We start from the raw sequence: 17,411 nt of genomic DNA, 5'->3' as shown, positions 1-17,411 counted from the left end.
CCAAAATATAAGGCCAAGAACCACCCAACTACCGATCCACCCAGTTGCCACACCAGCAGCTGAAAGGAGGTGTTCTCGCCGACTCGACTTTGTTTACTGACATGGACTTCAAATGGCATTGCACTTGAACTGCTTGTGCATATTTTTATTCCGAATTCCCAGATTGCAGATTGTTTGCATCTCTGTGCGCCTGCAATTTGTTGCTGCCCAGCAAGCAAATTGAATTAAATTTAAACAATTTCATTTCACTTCTAGAGCGTCCGAGAGCAAGTTGTTCGAGCCAAACTTGAGCAGAGACAACATAGTCATGTGCCAGTCGGTGCTGCCGTTGGTAATTTTAATTGCCAGACCGCCCAATTCAGTTTGGTCTTCAAGTCCCAAAGTGGCAGACAAACATTTTAGCACCAGCTATGTGAAAAATTCTCCAAATAATTTCTGTATACAAACAGTCAGATATACAACCAAATATATATAGTATGCCTTGATACACATTACTGCAAAGTTAAAATTCATTAATAAATTATGTAAGCATTGATTCAGGTAAACAATGAACACATAAATTGTCTTTATGTTTAAAATGAAAAATCACTTTTTAATGAAAATCTCCAAATGAGTTCTTTCTATTGATTCAAAACGCATTCACCGATTTTCTAAATATTTTTTCTTAGTGTGCACGCAAAGTTAACGAGCTAAAAATATTCAAGAATTCGAATAAATATGAACAAAAGTTGACCGTTTGTTTTGGCTTCAATTGGAAAATGTATTCAGCTTATTTTATATATTGCAAATATTTGGAATCTATTCAGAGTTGTGCCCAGTACCACCATCTGCATAATACCCGTGTATTAGTAGATTTTTCGCCATAAAAATCCGTCGAAACGTGTGCGGGCATAAAAAAGAACGTTGCCACAATATGACAATCCATTGAATGACCATGGATCTGCCTCATATCACAAACAATAAACAGCCACAAACGCCAGCAACAATGGCACATAAAATTGCAAAAAAAATAAATAAAGATAAAAAATACAGTAAAGAAGGAAAAACTAAAACAATGGCATGAGGGGAAGGGAATCGGAAGATGGAAAAGAGTTGGCCAAAAAATATAAATCGCCTGCCAGCTAAGCAAAATGTCACAGCCATAAATATCATAAAAAATATATTATCAAGCGACCATGATTCCGAAATCGTATGTAAGGGGGGGCAGGGTATACGCAATATAAATATGTGTGTACAGTGCTTCCGAATAAGAATTTTTGTGTTTATACAATAAATACACAGGGCAAGTGTGTGTGAGAGTGTTGTCTAAAAATTGTGTGTTAACAGGCACTCGACAAAAAAAACTGCAGGCGGACGCGAAGAAAATATTTTAATACTAGCAATAAAATTAGAACAAAATACGCACTAAAGCTAAATTGAAAAGAAAATCGTTATGGCTGACACAAACTGAAGGCCATAACCAAATAAAACCAAACCAGTGAAGGGATGGATTTTCGGGGGGGAGGAAAGCAAACCAAAAACGATTCGAGCGCGTTAAGCAAAACGCGTTTTAGTGGCGCACACATACACATGTACATATGTAATCAGCACGGCGGGAAAACTCTGCGAAAAACACATTTTATATGCTTGTTGTTGGCTTGCTAACTTTGGAACAATTTTCCTATTTTTTATGCGAGATTTACCCCCCACTCCCCCCGCCACACCACTGCCCCACGTTCTCTTACTTTTTAAAACATTTTTTTCATACGAGTTAGGGGAAAATAAAAGTGGCAGCGCAGAAAACTTCTTGGGTTTCCAATAATTTGTTGTAGCGAACTTATTTTGCATGGTTGTGTGTGAGTGGGTTAGGGCATTTTGGGGGTGTTGGCAGTATTCTTGTTGCCCCGCTTTACATATATCAAACAGCAGCAAAAACGAGGCGGACTGGGAAAACTCGAACAATACAACGGGACAAAAAATACAACGGGAAAAATCCTAAGCAGTTTCCCAACAGAAGCAGCAGCAACAGCAGTTTGTAAAATATATTTTTATTGCTATTGCGGACACACACGCTTGGCACTACAGCATACTACACACTACACAGGACCAACACAGGACGACTCCTTTGGCTGGTCGACGTTTTGCCACTGACTTCTTCTCGCTATTAAAGCGCTGGCAAAAAGCAACAACAAGAACGGCGGAAATAGCGGAGCTGTAGCATGCTTTTTGTCATATTTCACTGGCCGGGGCAAGAAGTAGCTAAAGCAATGGCAAAGCAAAAGCAGCAGCAGTGGCAGCAGGAGCAGGAGCAGGATCAGGACACGCATGTTGCGTAAGAGGATGCGAGCACTTCATAAAAAACACTTTCATTACAACTCCAACGGCAACAAGCGTAGCACAGTGGATAGAATAAGGAAATACTTAATAAACTAATAATATATTCAGGAAATAGTTATTTAGATGTGCTAACTAAATATTAAAAGATCTAAATAAAATTGCATTTTATTAAACAAAAAAGAGGGATTTTTATTTTAATTAATTATAATTATATATACAAATTAGAAAACTATTCATGTTGCACATAGTTTCTTAATTGTAAAAATGAAATATTTTTCCCAATGGCTCGCAGAACTTACTCCATAGTGCGTCATCTGTTTGGGTTCGGTTCCAGCAGGACTACTTACTACTTCAGCTGGCATTATTTCATGTGCGAAAGTCGCTGCGTGTTGTGTTTGCTATTAAAAATGTCAGCCACCGTGTGTGTGAGTGTGAGTGGGCTTGAGTGTGTTGGCCTGCAGCTGTAAAATGGACACTCACACGCTTACACAGACATACACAGACACATGTGTGCTGGAGAACACGCTTTTAACACCGAAATGAACTTGTACGCTATGTTTATGAGCTGATAAAAAACAGTTGACCAACATTTGTGGAAGTGAAAATTGACTTTAACGGTGAAGCGAAGTAAATTAAGGATCTTTTTGGTGTGATATGTACGGAGAGCAGTGAAAGCAGTATAATTTCTTAGTTTCGAGTGGGGACTTTCCCAAAGGACTCTCACCTACATCTGGCTGATTTGGCCAATTCACAGTCGCCAGTTAACATTGCCTTACAGCACCATAAAAAGCTCAAGAAGGCGTCTGAAAATTTGGCACACTTTTTGACCGCACTTTGGATTTCTCTTAACGAAGAGAGCAAAGCTGTGGGCCGGAAAGAGCGAGTCCTGCTGATTACAGTGCTCTGTGCGACCGCCTAACAAATAGTTAAGTGTCCCAGTTAAGCTATTTATTAAGTATATTGTATTTATATTAATTAGTTTGTAAAAATAAAAGCTTAGTTTATTTTATTCGATTTCGTATAGGGAAGATATATGATTTTGATTGATGGTTTGAGTTCATATCAACAGGTGGGCTTTTGATTGATAACTGAATGCTGCCGCTGAATAATTGATGTTAAGAAGAGTGAAGGCAAGCAATGGCAGTAGTTTTGACTATAGTTTCATCATATATTACATGTCTTTAGAACACTATGTAAAGATTATGCTTAAATAAGAAAATCTTTTTTTTAACATTAAAAGTTGTACTCATACAACATTATCTTTTTAACGTATATTTTAACCTTAACTTAAATATATAAATCCCTAATCCGCATACTTAAAAACGATGTAAAATTTAGCACAGGCATCAGCTGATTTTTAGTACAAGCTGCGCCAGAGAAAACACGAGAGAAATGAAATTGGCCGAGAGAGAAAATCAGAGAAATGCCGCAGGCTAATTTGAAATGTAAACAAGATTAACCGCTGCCATAATCCAACTGCAGTGATCTAGTATGGCTTCAAATTGCTCTCCAGCTGCATATGAATATGCCATAAGTTGGCAAGCTCAGACTCTGCTTTATTATTTATCAGTTTTATTCGACTTTATATCCCGCCAAGTGACGGGAATTCCCCCGAAAGTGTGCTATAAAATCGAGCGAGGCGCTAACAGCGCGCTGTTAGCGTGCAGCATCCACCACTTCGTGCCACATCTTCGGCACGTTGAAGTCTCTCGATTTTGCTCTCGTTGCCGCTTCTCTCGGTACCGCCTATTGGGCGGCCGGGAGCGTTTTTTGGGCGCTCGGCTACTGTCGAGCCACTCGGCCAGCATCCGTGCCGAGTGAATGTATTCCGCGCGAGCTTCAGCTGCTCGGCTCCGGCGTGTGTACCATAAAAATCCGTTCAGTGAGAGTTTGCGATCCCGCGGGTACGGTCGGAACTAACGGGACTTGAACGGTGTGTCGCGAGCAGAGTGCGTATGCGAATTGCAATCCGGCCATCTGAGCAAAAACATCCGAAATGCATCGAATGCATCCAAAATATAACGCCTGATCCCCACCAGCATCCCAATCGGTTCCATGTGTTTAATGTAGATAGTGTACTTGCAAGCGAATCAATAAGTACAATGTGCTTATCCTAGATATCCAGGATAATGCCAAACTGAAAAGTGTGCAAAGTGTGTTTAAAGTCGCGGCCATCGAACAACCAACAACCAACAAGCAATCGCAACTTGTTCGCAATGTAAGCAGCTGGCAAATGTTGTTTCTATACCCTATACATTTCTTGTGTTGTCGACAAGAGCAATTTGTTGCCATGACGTTGAATTTGCGAATCAACGTTTTCCCATTTAAGAGATCTGACTCTGATCTGACTGCAGTGGCCCCCCACTTTGCTTTCAATGAAAATCATTTCCACGGAACGCCGAGCCATTGAAAAGCGCACGAAGCGCGCGTCACTCTCGTTTTGGATTATTTTGCTAGTTTAGTGGGTGTGCGGCTGTATCTCGGGCTATACAGTACAATGTGGTTATGCGTCTGTGTGTGTGTGCTTATGGTTGTGTGTGTGTATGGCTGTGTGTGTGTATGGCTGTGTTTTGTAGAGGAGCCGGCAGATAAAACGGTTTCTCCGCTCAACTGCTCGTTATATCGCCTTTTTTCGGATTTCTTTCATTCGCTTGCTAAAATAGTTTTTTGTTGCCCCAAACGAGCTGCCCGTACAAATTGCACGAAAATTGTTATTGTTGAGCATTTTAGTTATTTATATGGTTAGTTCCCTCTTGTTTTTTTTTTTTTCGTTGCATGTGCCGACATTTCTCATGATGTAGTGGCCCTGCAAATGCCATCATATTTCATATGGCACTCGCACATAAGTGCAAAATTGCTGGCCTTTGACGACCATTAAGACCCAGTGAAATGCTATCCATAAACTAATAGATAAATATGCACCACCCACCCGCGCACAACACCCAAGTAGTGTACACTTGTACACATACATACATTTGTTTAAATTGCTAAATTGCTGAAGTGTGCGTGTAATGAAATTACACAGATGAATGCCACTTCAAAGTAAACTGTTGAGATCTGTGATGGTGGCGAAATTGAATTTGCACGATAAGCTGCAGGGAAAAACATTGATGGACACTGGACACTGGACACTGAACACTGGACATTGTGGCTGATTAAGATAAGAGCTATGAAGCAAAAGCTCGCCATTTGTTTTGGCGGAGGTGTGAATTGCTACTTGAGATTTTCTAACAAACTCACTGCCATAAGCATAATAATCAGATCGAAGCAATCAAATTCAATTAGAACACATATGCACAAGTATTATGGACGCAATTACTTAAATTAAAACTATTCAATTATTTTGATTTGCAAAATCATAGAATTTTGGACATGCTATTATTAAATATTTCCAATTACAGTTAAAACAAATTTCAATTTAATGTAACTATTATAGGTTTCTAATTTGGATAGTTTTTCACAGCCATGTTTAAAGTAAATAAATATATTTTTTATTGGCCAAATAAAATAGAATGAAATTTCTGAAATACCCAAAAACCTACATATGTTAAAATGTCACAAAAGACCATTGTTTCCATTTGCGAACCCAATCCCCGTTGTTCTAGTTCCATTCTGGGTTCCTAATCAAACTCATTTAGTTGCTGTGCCGAACATTAATTACGAATTCTGACACCAATGCGACAGAGCAGCACGCAAACTGAGTAGAACAATGGCCATGCGATTTGGCGACAAAAGCCATCTATAAACGACACACGATGCAACATAAACAAAATAATTGGGGACACCGAAAACAAAGTGCATCAATTCGGAATGGAAATGCGAGCAGAAGTGAATTTTAATATGCAATTAATGCTGCGGACAGCTGGAGACCGAGTGTTTATTTGCATATCAAAACGCTTTCCAAGATTGGAGTGTGGTTCGTTCTGCGGGTGTGCGGATCTGAGTGTGGGAGTGCCTTGACAAGGCTATTCGTTTTCACTGTGTGAAGGAGTGTCCTGATGCCTGGCTAATGCTGCCACGCACACATGCTCATTTGCTCACTGGCTCACAGGCTCACGGGCTCACCCAAGTATGCAGCACAATTAGCAGGCTGAGGATGGGAAACAGCTGTTTGGAAGGGGGGAAATGGGATGATGTTGATGATGGCGCCAAGTGTTGAACGCTCTGATTGCTGCCCAGTCCCGCCTAACTCTCACTCACACTCACTCACATTCACTCACACACACAATCTCGTACATGTGGATGTGTGCTAGCCATTAGAATTTTTAGTATTCATAAAATTGCACTTGAACCCTTGCGATACGAGGCAGCCAGGCATGGCTTTTTATAGGCTCACTTAGCGCACATAAACCGCGAAAAAAAGTGGCAGGGCCAGGTAGTATATGGGAGTATCCTGCTCAAGGGCTCTCCTGGTACGTACACATGCACGCTGATACCCACTCACACACACACACGTGCACTTATAGATGCTATAATAATATTGTAACTCTGCACTTCAAATTGCATTTTAATGCAAACACACTTCATTACATTACAAAATAAAGAGGGCGAGGGCGAGCGCAAACTTGCATGCCGGAAATGGAAAAACGTCGACACACTTTGCTGCAGCTGCAGCCGGAAAACTCACCGCCACTCACACACACACTCACTGAACACACACAGTTGCACATCAACATGCTGGCTTGGCAAGTTTGTAAATTGAAGTGCATGTCGATCGTAGGTGGATGCCTCAATGGCGAAACTGGCACAATGCTCCCTTGCCCTCACACTCACACTTACACTCTTAAACACACACACACACACACCCAAAACTAACGAACACTACGGGCTCACAGGCACACGGCCATCGAGGTTACGTATACGCAGCGTGTACTTCCTGGGAAAAAACCCTTCACCTTCGGCGCTCAGTTTGCATTAGCTAATGTGACTCACAATTTTATTGGGAACGCTTTTTATTGGCTGCACACAGAAGTTTTTATCCTTGCATAACCCATTCACTAAACTGATTTGGATTTGGCAAAAGTTTGCCAAGGACCTGGCTAAATGGATTTTGAGTGGCTCCATATTTAATTTCGGCCTCGAATGTGTGCCAAAACATTAAAGCTACTCTCGATGTGCGCAATGTACATTTAATAAACCTCACTCATACATTTCTTCCTGTGGGTTTTAATAAAAAGCTTTCAATTCTCGATTCAATTAAATTAAATTGATCGCAAATCAAAAACTACATCTCGTATGTTTGGATATTTTTAGATTCGATTTTCATTTGAGTTCTCCATTTCGGACATTCGCTATGGAAATAATTTTACTCTTCTGTTCGTGCTATGTGTTGACTAACGAATTACAAATATTTTCACTTTATCGGAATGAAAATCCATTTGCAGGCCGGGCCAGCGTTGTAAATAAATTTAGACAGATTTATTAAAGCCGCTTTACAAAAAACATGATTAAGTGGGCAGTCCGCTGCTTGTCAGTTGTGGTTGTGAGGTTACAGCACTCCAAATAGTTTTATTTACTTTTTATTCAGGTTGGCAGCGAAATAAATATGAACTTTAGGGCGTTGGCTATTAACTGAGAGCTGAAATAAAATTAGTGCAGCCAGCTAAAAGCATTTGGCCCCACGTAATATGGCCGATAAAAATCCAGCTAGAGCAAGTCAATATATCATAAAAGCACGTCGCATCGAAGCCTCGATTTTGCGGCTGAATTTGTAGCGATTTTACACAGAAAACAAAATCGGACACAATTTGAAATCAATTTATAATATATAAAATTATAATATAATTGGAAAATATATATTTCACTTTTTAATATGATTTATTTGGTTATGAAGGTTCTGTAAGATTAATATATATGTTTAGGGTAGATGCAACCTTTTCGTGACATATTTTTTTTATAACTTATAAACCCAATGTTATTGACCATATTTTTCTGCTAGTGCGTGTGTTTTCTGTGATATTCGAGCCAGTCTGTGTGTAGTCTAGAAACATGAGCGCGTACAGTTTCCGATTTCCGCTTTCCTGTTTATCGTTTATTGGGTATTCGCAACGTAAAAGTAAAAGCACTGCCAGACCGAAACGCCGTCGAGCGCAAAGAAATGGGAAAACAAGGAATCCGAAGAGAAATTCGCACTCGTTAGCTCTTCAGCGGGAAGCGACTTCTTCTGCTGCTGCCACAGCCATCATCGTCATATTGAACTTTGATGCTGGCACGTTTCCCTGGCTTTTTGTCGGCATCCCCTGCTCCTTTTGCTCCTCTTAAAGATCTACACGCGCGGGTACATTGGCACATGTTTCGGTATACTATACTATACCATCCTATCCATTCCACACCATTCCTTTAGGAGGAGTGTCCCAAGGAGCGTCCTTTGCCAGTTGGTCGTCGTGTGTTGTTAGTCATTGTATATGGGCGCACATAAATTATAACAAATATGTACGCAGGCGGCATTCGAAATGATTTCTCACTGTTCAACGCCCGCTCCCGTCTGCGAGTTATAAATAATCTTTAATTAAAAGAGCCTCGCAGCGGAAGACAGAAATATGTTTTAAAATATTAAGGTGTACGTGCTGTCGTGCGGTTGACAAAATGCCTAAATGCGTTGTGATTTGTAACCGTCACGCCAAGACATCTCAAAGGCATGGATACATTTAATTGCTTAATTGGTCCAAAGTTATAACTGCGCTGCATTTGATTGTGTAATTCGATTTGAGTTCGCAGCGTGGGTTAACAATGGCAACGATATAAATAACGTCCATTTGCAATTGCCATAAATATTACTACAAACAAATTAAGCCAATAAAATTTGTAAAAATCACATAAATTACATTTGTGCATGTTTATGTTGCGCAGAGAGAGTGCAAGTGTGTTGTGCTGCGTAAAAGTGCAATGAATTTGCTTACAAATTTGCCAAACCGAAAATAAAGGCAATTAAATAAATTTCAGCCAGAGTGCAATGGCAACGAAAAACTGTAATTACCCAAAAACTGGCATGGAATTGTATTTTCAGTTTATTCCTATGTTGTATTTTATTTCGTTTGCCTTTGTTTTGCCTTATTTATTGACATGTCAACAATTTCTGCTGACTCTGCCAATACACCTTTCTCTGTCTCGCTTCAACTCCCGACTATCTCTCTCTCTCTCTTTGTCTGTCTCACTCTTTACAGCGTTTGCGAATTAATTTAAATCGAAATCAAACAAAAATAAATCGCGCGAAAGAACTACATACGAAAAATGCTCGCGATGCAAAGTGTGAAAGGCATCTGAGCCAGAAAGTAGGCAATACGGGTGCACCAGGAGCACCAGGACACCCCGCATTCACTGCCCCCAAATACCCTCCACCCCTCACCACTCTCCGCAGGATCGAGGGCTGGGTCGCCACCACCATGAGCAGCTCCTCCAGCCGCCCGCTCTGCCTGCCGCTCTGCCTGCTCGTCCTGTCCGCGCTCAATGGCCCAGCGGCGGCGGCATCTCGTGTCCGCGTCAGCTCCTCGACCACCATGACCAGGAACATCGAGGAGGAGAACGGTGAGTGCTAGATGTAAAATATACTACGATACTGGTATACAATATAAGGGATATACGACACACTATGAAATAGATATTCGTTGGAGAATAAAAATATTTTAATATATAATCTATATCGTAAATCATATTTCAAATGTAGAATTTCTGCAGAGCCACAGCAATAAATATTTGAGAAAACTTCTCTGAAAGCAGCTGCCCATAAATACATTTTATGAATTGAGTCGTAGTTATAGAAACATTAATAAAATTTCAGATTTTAGCACTACAATTACCAATAGAAAATCTTATAAAACGAATGAGTTCATTTTGCGTTTTAATCAAATGCATTTTAGAATACATATTTCAATTGAGCTTTCCCCCGAAAAAATTTATTGCTCCATTACGCGTGAATGATTTGCTGGATTTATTTGAAGTAAATGCAAATTTTATATTGACACTGCAGTAATAAAACTATTTTAATTAAGCCAAAATTATATGAACAATTTCCGACGTCGATATCGAACTGATAATGTGTCTTTTCCCTTTGAATTCGAAAGTTAATTTAAAATGAAAAGTTTGCTTTCCATTAGGCGTGTCTGTGTGAGTGTGCGTGTGTTCATTGGTGTGTGAGTGCGTGCTCATGTGTGCGTGCTCATGTGTGCGTGGGCCTGACGCAACTTTTATTCAATCAACATAAAGTTTATTGTGTGTAAAGAAAATTGCGTTTGCGTTTGGCTTTGTGGGGCGACAACGCCAGTCTTTTGTCGCTGCATTATTGAGTAAATGAAATTTTCGGTTTTATGCGAACAAATTATGCCAAATTGTTATGGATTTGAAATTGATTTCAAAGCAGCGTCCCCGAAAATCCTTCTAAACGGAGTGCTTACCAGCTGTTTTCCCGAGATACAACTTGGCCATCAGCCATCACTTGGCCCTGGCAAATAATAAAATGTGGCTAATAAATAAGCCCGTGGCAGTGGGTCCACTCCACATCGGGTGCTAAACGAGTGTCGGTGAAAGCCACAGAAATGCGAAACAAACTTGGAAAACTTTTCGGCCATCGAAAAGTTTCGGGCATAGATTGTACATTAGCATTGGGCCAAGTTCACGAGCCTGTCAGCGGCAAGAAAGAGTGTCCCAGCTCCTGGAAATAGTTATCTATTGGTGGTCGGTTCTGTTTCCATCTCAATTAACCCACAAAATAAGTGGGTGCCATGTTGAAAATCATGCATACGCCATGTGGGCCCTGCTATGAATTGGCCAAACCAATTCCCTGGCCAAGGCACAGTCAAAGTCAAAGTCCAAGACGAAGTGAAACAAACTGGCAGTGCAGCGGTTTAACGCCCGGGGTCTGGGTGCATATTGTTCCACTTGCCTGCTCGGCCTTTTGATGCCAAAGTTTTCAACAGACGCAAATTGCTGGTTCTCGGGTCTTCATAAATTCAGATTTTATATGTTTTCAATTGAATTTCGTTGTTGCGCCAGGCAGTTGGCCAGTCATCCAGTCAGCCCAGCTAGATGAAACTTTCCACTTTGGCATTTTAATGTTTTCCAAGTTAACTTTGCCACACGCCACCACTTCCTCTGGACTACAAACATACGTAGTTCCGGCCGCTTGCCGCTTGCCACTTGCCGCTCTAAGCTTGGCTGGTAAAAGTATTTATCGCATTTCTATGAAAACAACCTACTCAACATTTTGGCCAAAAACTTGGGAATTATGTTTGGCTTGCCGCTCCGATTTGCCGCTGTTGTTTTCGGTTTTTGGGCAAAAGTTTGCCAGTTGTTTGCCGCAGCGCAGCTCCATAAATGCTTATTTAGAAGCATATCTGATGAGTTAAGTTTCGGCTCAAGCTCCCTGCCAGCTTCGATTCAGATGTCTATATCTGAGCAGTGAGCTGGTGTTTGCAAACTTTTCGAAAGGATTTAACGCCAGATTTACAAGGTTTTCATGCAAGTACTAGCCGAGTTCGTTTGTATTGAGCAACTACGCACAAGTCACGAAATTGCATTCCTAACTTCTTTTGAATCTAGTTATTGTAAGCCCAGAAATTACTTAAAACTTATTTTCTTTTTATTGCAGCGATATCGTTTTTTATACTGTTTTCTTTATATATGTTTAACACCTTAAAGCTAACAAGATTTATTTATTTATTTTTTAAGATGTTTCTTTACTTAATTTCCTTATTATTATATCACTTTAATTTTAAATATATATTATTTTTTCTTTATTTTATTGCAGCCCTACTTTTACTTTTAGCTGGTAAGTTAATGAACACTTAATTTATTTTCAAAACCACCCGCCTTGTGCACCCTTAAAGTTATACAGATATTATTGGTCTTTAAGCTGGGACAACCCAAACAATTTGCCCATCAGATTGACCGGGCATAAACGCAAGGGGCGGTGGCAACAGCTGCTGCCACGCCCACAACATGAATACAAACACGAACCGTCAGAGTTAAAGGCATCAAAGCAGCTCAAAAAAAGAAAAAATCAGCTTTTGTAAGGCGAGCCGGCTATGGGAAAAGTCAAGATTTGGAATGGATAGCAATGGGGTCGAGCGGCGTAAGCCGAGGAAATAGCAGAAAACCAGAAAACACCGAAAGTAGAAAGAAAAAAATACCAAAACAACTTTCAGCTGGCCAAAGTCCTGCGTCCTTCGTCCTTCGTCCTGCGTCCTGCGTCTTGCGTCCTTCACAACGTGTGCGTGTAGTTGACCGAAAAAAAACTTTCGCTCGAAACTTCGCCCGAGAGACTGCAAATTCCAGCAGCAGGAAGCGAGCTGACAGCGCGATGAATGACAAGCACCACCAGTTCAGTTCAGTTTGTCAAGAGTTTTCTTTTACTTCTCGATGCCAGCCTTTTTTCCCTTCCCCTTTTTTTTTTTGGCGATTGGCTGTGAAGTCCTGGCCAAGAAGTCGTGCCGCTGGTCGAGTGGCCTACTAGTCCGTGGAAGTGTTTCATCGGCGGCTTCAAAGGAAAAACGACTCTCGAAAGATCCCCCCGCCATTTGTTGTTGTGATTTTTGGTCGTCGTGTTGTCAGGTTTTCCTTTGCAAGCTGCCCCGCCCGCCCTTTTGTTTGGCCCGGAAAACTCTGCTTGTTTGCCTTTGGCCACACATAAATGCGTGGCCATACTTCATTCATTTCATGGCTTGGCAAGGACATTTATCATCTGCCCCTCGAGTGCGTCACAAAAAGGCAGTGGCTCCTCGGCCCTTCGGCTCCATCTTGTTGATACTTCTATATATTGGCGTTTTCGGGGCAGCAGAAAAGCAAACACCACGAGACTCGCACAACAACAACAACAAAAAAAATTGCGCAAATTTCAACCAAAATGTTAAATAGAATTCATTTTGCTTACTTTCAGCTCCTTTCCCTTCCTTTCCACTGACTTGGTGGACCGCATTTCCCTTGGCCGTTATTCATGGCACTTTTTATGCCCTCTTATCGCTTGTGTTATTTTTGTATATGAATTTCTGCGGTTACATTGAATAGCAAGCAAGCCACAGAGCAATTGCCGGGGTGAAAAAGTGGAAAATTTTAAGCCTACTTGAAATTTATTTGCACTCATTATGCCTGACAGTTCGCAGATATCAAGGCGGTGTGGAAAGACCGAGATAAATTTATTTTGGGCTCCAAAAACCAGGAGGCCATTAAAGAGTTTGCACTCCTTGTTTGGCTTTGGGCTTAAGCCTACAAAACGGGATCAGACTGTGAGCTCCTCCACAGCTACATCTATTTTCAATAGAAAATAGAAGCCCGGCCGGCATTCTGACTCACTAACTCACCAACTGACTCACTAATGAACAAATAAAGCTTAGCGGGCCAAGGAAATAAAACCCAACCACATTAATAAATCAAACCGAGCAGCGAGAACAGCATAGAACAGAACAGAAATAATGCAAATGCCTAGCGACAGACGATTGAAATGACAAAACAGTTTGCCCTACGAGTCTCCATGTCTGACTTAAGAGATTTCCACGCAAATTCCACTGGCTGCAGAAGCATTTTCTATGTACAGACGAGTTTCCCAGCCAGATGAGTTTCCCAAATGCTCTTGCAGCTGCTTTTGCTGCCAAGTTATATCTTAAAATCAACACAAAAAATCAGACAACTCCGTTGGACGAGTCCAGTTGGAGAGTTTATTGTCGGCAACTGCCAACTATTATGCCATGCTAATCGGCTTAGACCGATTCCGGACCAGGTCTGTGAGAAAGCCAAGGGCTCAGGCAAACAAGCTCTTCCAGCCGCCGAAAGATGTTGCCATGTGCCATGTGCCATGTGGCAGCCTGATTGTTCATTTGCCACACGCACTACGAGCAAAGGCCACAGAAACACGGAGAAGAATTACGGATAATAGTGTGCACTTAAGTATGGAGAAATGTATTAGTTATTAGATTGATAGGTATTTTAGGTGTCGGAAAGGTAATGCATATGTGTAAAGTAAGATTCATTCACTGTGGTGAGGATAAACCTAATCGGTAGACAATAATAAACATTTTTCAAGTGAAATATACGCATTCAGATTCTTACATCCCTAGCAATTATGTATTCGTTTCGATATTTTTCAACCTGTCTTGCTATTCACTTTCCCCAACAGAATATACATTTTTTCCAGTGCAAGAACAAAAACAGAAGATGGAACGTAGGCTCGAAATACCTGCGAGCTTTGTCTTTGTGTGTGTTTGTTTCGTCCTGCGAAATTTGCGGCCTGCCCTCATTTGGCTGACAGCTTAAGACGGCAGCCATCGCAGATGGAACCCCAAATTGTAGCCTTCTCCCTGGTGGTAGGAAAAAATCGCTTTGCCTGTGTGGTTGAGGGGAGCTTTCGTTAGCATTCCGTGTGGAATTTGATACTTGATTATTTGTTGCTGGCCTCAAGCGTGCATAATATATCAAAGTGGCGTCAACGTCAACTGGAGATGTTTGGCCCCGGACCAGTCCCTCCATTTCGATCCCTTTCCTCGACATGTGTAGACATCCTGTGTTGGCTGTCGGCCTGGAATCTTGTTTTTAGTTACAGTTTAGTGTTGGCCGCATAATAAATAAATAATAAATAAACAGTTGACTCAGACTCGAGTTCTCTTCTCTTTTACCTTCAAGTGTGTCTGCCCACGGGCTCCTGTCAGCTCCTTCGTGCATGTCCTGTCTCGTTTCGTATGCTAAAGAGCCTGGCTCTTTTGGTTTAAGGCTTTCGTTGCCCTTTCCCCTAAAACCCAAATCTGGACTTGCTCACGAAAAAAATTCTCCGAAAAATGCCAAAGTTTTTCATTAATCTTTGGCAGTTGTTGTCACTGCTGAGGATTTGCATATTTAACTTATCACTGACTTTATAAACAGGCCCATTTAAAAGCGCTTTGCAATGCCGGCAGACAGCAACAGATGTACAAACTGACCAAAAGTATTTTAATAATTCTTAGAATGCGCAAAATAATATTTTAATTTAGTGGATATAGATTGAGTCACCTCTTATTTCTTTAGAAAAAACGTTTGTTTTTTAAATATAAAATCCCATAACGAATAGTATCGTACTTTAAAGCTAAAGGTAACAAAGAGCAGTTTTGTATAATATCCACATTACTTCTCATTGATTTTCTACGTAATCCCTGTGCACTTACACCAGGGATCTAAAGAAATTCCAGACAATTAGTGCTTGAAAATCCCACTCCTGCCTGCACTAATCATAAAGCTTGTGTCCTGTGCGTTTGCCTGGCGCACACAGCTATAGACAAAGGACATGCACAAGGAGCTGGGGAAGAAGAGTGACAGGAAATAGGCGGAGGAATAGGCCTCCTGCTGGGGAAGGGGAGGGGCGAAATCCTAAAGGGCTTAAGGCACCAAAGCCACGTGATGCCATGACAAAGTTCCGCAAATGGCAACTGTAACTTGCAGTTGCACATGTCATGCCTAAAGGACTAAAGCCCTGGGCACAGACACCCAACTAGACACACACATACTCATACACATTCATAACAATTTGTCGGCCAAGAATGTGGCCAAAAATCTCGTACGCTATCTCAATTGTTATACAACATTTGGGGTCATTTGCATACAAAACCTAAATTAAAATTTGACCGAGCTGTATGGAGTCTGAAGCCTGCTGCATATCCTTTTGATGGGGCATCAGAGGCAGGCTAGTCACACATACATACTTATACCATATACATGTCCTTGCAGTGCAATCTCCCATCCCGGCATCCTGAAATCCCGTCATCCTGGAATAATGCATCTATCCTGCTGCCCAGCTCCCCCCTGGCCAGCGAAATTATTAGATTCAGCAATCTAACCGACAGTTGTTGCACTTTTCTAATTAGACGAGCCAGCAGGCGAGGAGTTGGGTGTGTGCGCCAGTCATAACAAAAGTTAATTAAACATGTAATTGTTGGCCAGAGCAGCAGGCAAAGATTTGCTTTGCGAGCAGATTGGATTTCCCGGTATCGAATGTGCAAAATGTGTTAACACCACTTCGCTACAGGGTATTGCATAGTTTTGGCAACATTACTCGTACATCTGAGGTTTTTGACCGCTGGCTAAATGCTGGAAATTTTGATTAAGTTACGTTGAGTGTTCAGTTTTCAATGGCCATTGTTTGGCGGCTCGGGAGAGTGCAGTGTGAAACCGAAAACTGAAAAGTGGAAAACTGGGCAAAGACTTGAGCTAATGGCTGCTAGTACGCGGCGACTCCTCGACAGCACAATAAAAATTTTACAATTCAATTTCGCCTTTATTTCTCAGATATTATGCCCTGGAGCTGCCGCGAGTCCACCCACTTCATATGCTCTCTTTATTTTATTGCTTCAAATTGTTTGTTGCCATTTCGCATTTGTGCCGCCCGGCTGCGCAGAAACATTTAACTTTGTGCAACATGACGACTATGGGGCAAAAAATCCGGCAGGAGTGCGGTGGAAAATGAAAACATAGCGTAGCTGCAACTAAAACCAACTATACTTAAAAAACTGAAACTAAAACAACGCGGCGACAGCAAAAAAAAAAAAAAAAAAGAAGTTGTCAACCCTCCTCTAGTATGGTGTAGAAAGGGGCGGATGTGGCTGAGATGTGGGCGTGGCGCACAGTTCCAGCTACAATTTCTGTTCACTTTGAGCCGCAGCCGAAGTAAAGTCAAGTTACGCGTGCAACTCTCTGGGCCACGGGACACGGCCAAGTAGCTCGGTGCACAGGACATTCTAGAGTGAGCACAGAAAAAATAAAAGATATATATATATATATAAGTATGGGGTAGGATAGAGAACTCCGAAGCGTTGAGTAAAGAGTGGAGAACACCAAAAGCACATTTCAGCTTGAACTCCCACTGAGACCCGGGCGAAATGAAATTGCCAACGTGAAAGTGTAGAAAAATGCAGGCAGCGGGAAATGGGAAATGGGATTGAGGTCCTGGCGGGATGTGGCCCCAAGGATGCCAGGCCAGCAACAGACCGCTGCTGTCGTGCGTCTGAGAGTCTGAAACCAGTTAAACTGCAAAGTAAACGGACAAAATGTTAAATCAAAGCCAAACAAAAGAGGCGTAACGGCCAGCAACAAGGTGCCGCTGCAAAGGAGTTTAGACAGGTGGCAGCAACTTAGGTGCCATGCCT

General features: G+C 41.5%; 1 protein-coding gene across 7 annotated transcripts in view; it reads left to right on the top strand.

Moving 5' to 3' along the window:
• The first annotated feature begins 4,155 nt into the window (after nt 1–4,155).
• LOC6530808 (neural cell adhesion molecule 2) overlaps nt 4,156–17,411 on the top strand; it is a 57,587-nt gene continuing 44,331 nt past the window's right edge. The window contains exons 1-3 of one of the 7 annotated variants that reach the window (XM_002091655.4): nt 4,156–4,534; nt 9,480–9,840; nt 12,059–12,079. In XM_002091655.4, coding sequence (XP_002091691.3) covers nt 9,699–9,840; nt 12,059–12,079 — 163 coding nt within the window. In that variant the 5' untranslated portion in view covers nt 4,156–4,534; nt 9,480–9,698. The remainder of the gene's footprint in view (nt 4,535–9,479; nt 9,841–12,058; nt 12,080–17,411) is intronic. The other 6 variants (XM_039371988.2, XM_039371987.2, XM_039371990.2 and 3 more) reach the window with 6 other exon arrangements.

The sequence above is a fragment of the Drosophila yakuba genome, chromosome 2R (assembly GCF_016746365.2).
Source record: "Drosophila yakuba strain Tai18E2 chromosome 2R, Prin_Dyak_Tai18E2_2.1, whole genome shotgun sequence".
Classification (NCBI taxonomy): domain Eukaryota; kingdom Metazoa; phylum Arthropoda; class Insecta; order Diptera; family Drosophilidae; genus Drosophila; species Drosophila yakuba.
The sequence above is the reverse complement of the archived record's forward strand: the minus strand, read 5'-3'. Positions and strand labels throughout refer to the sequence as shown.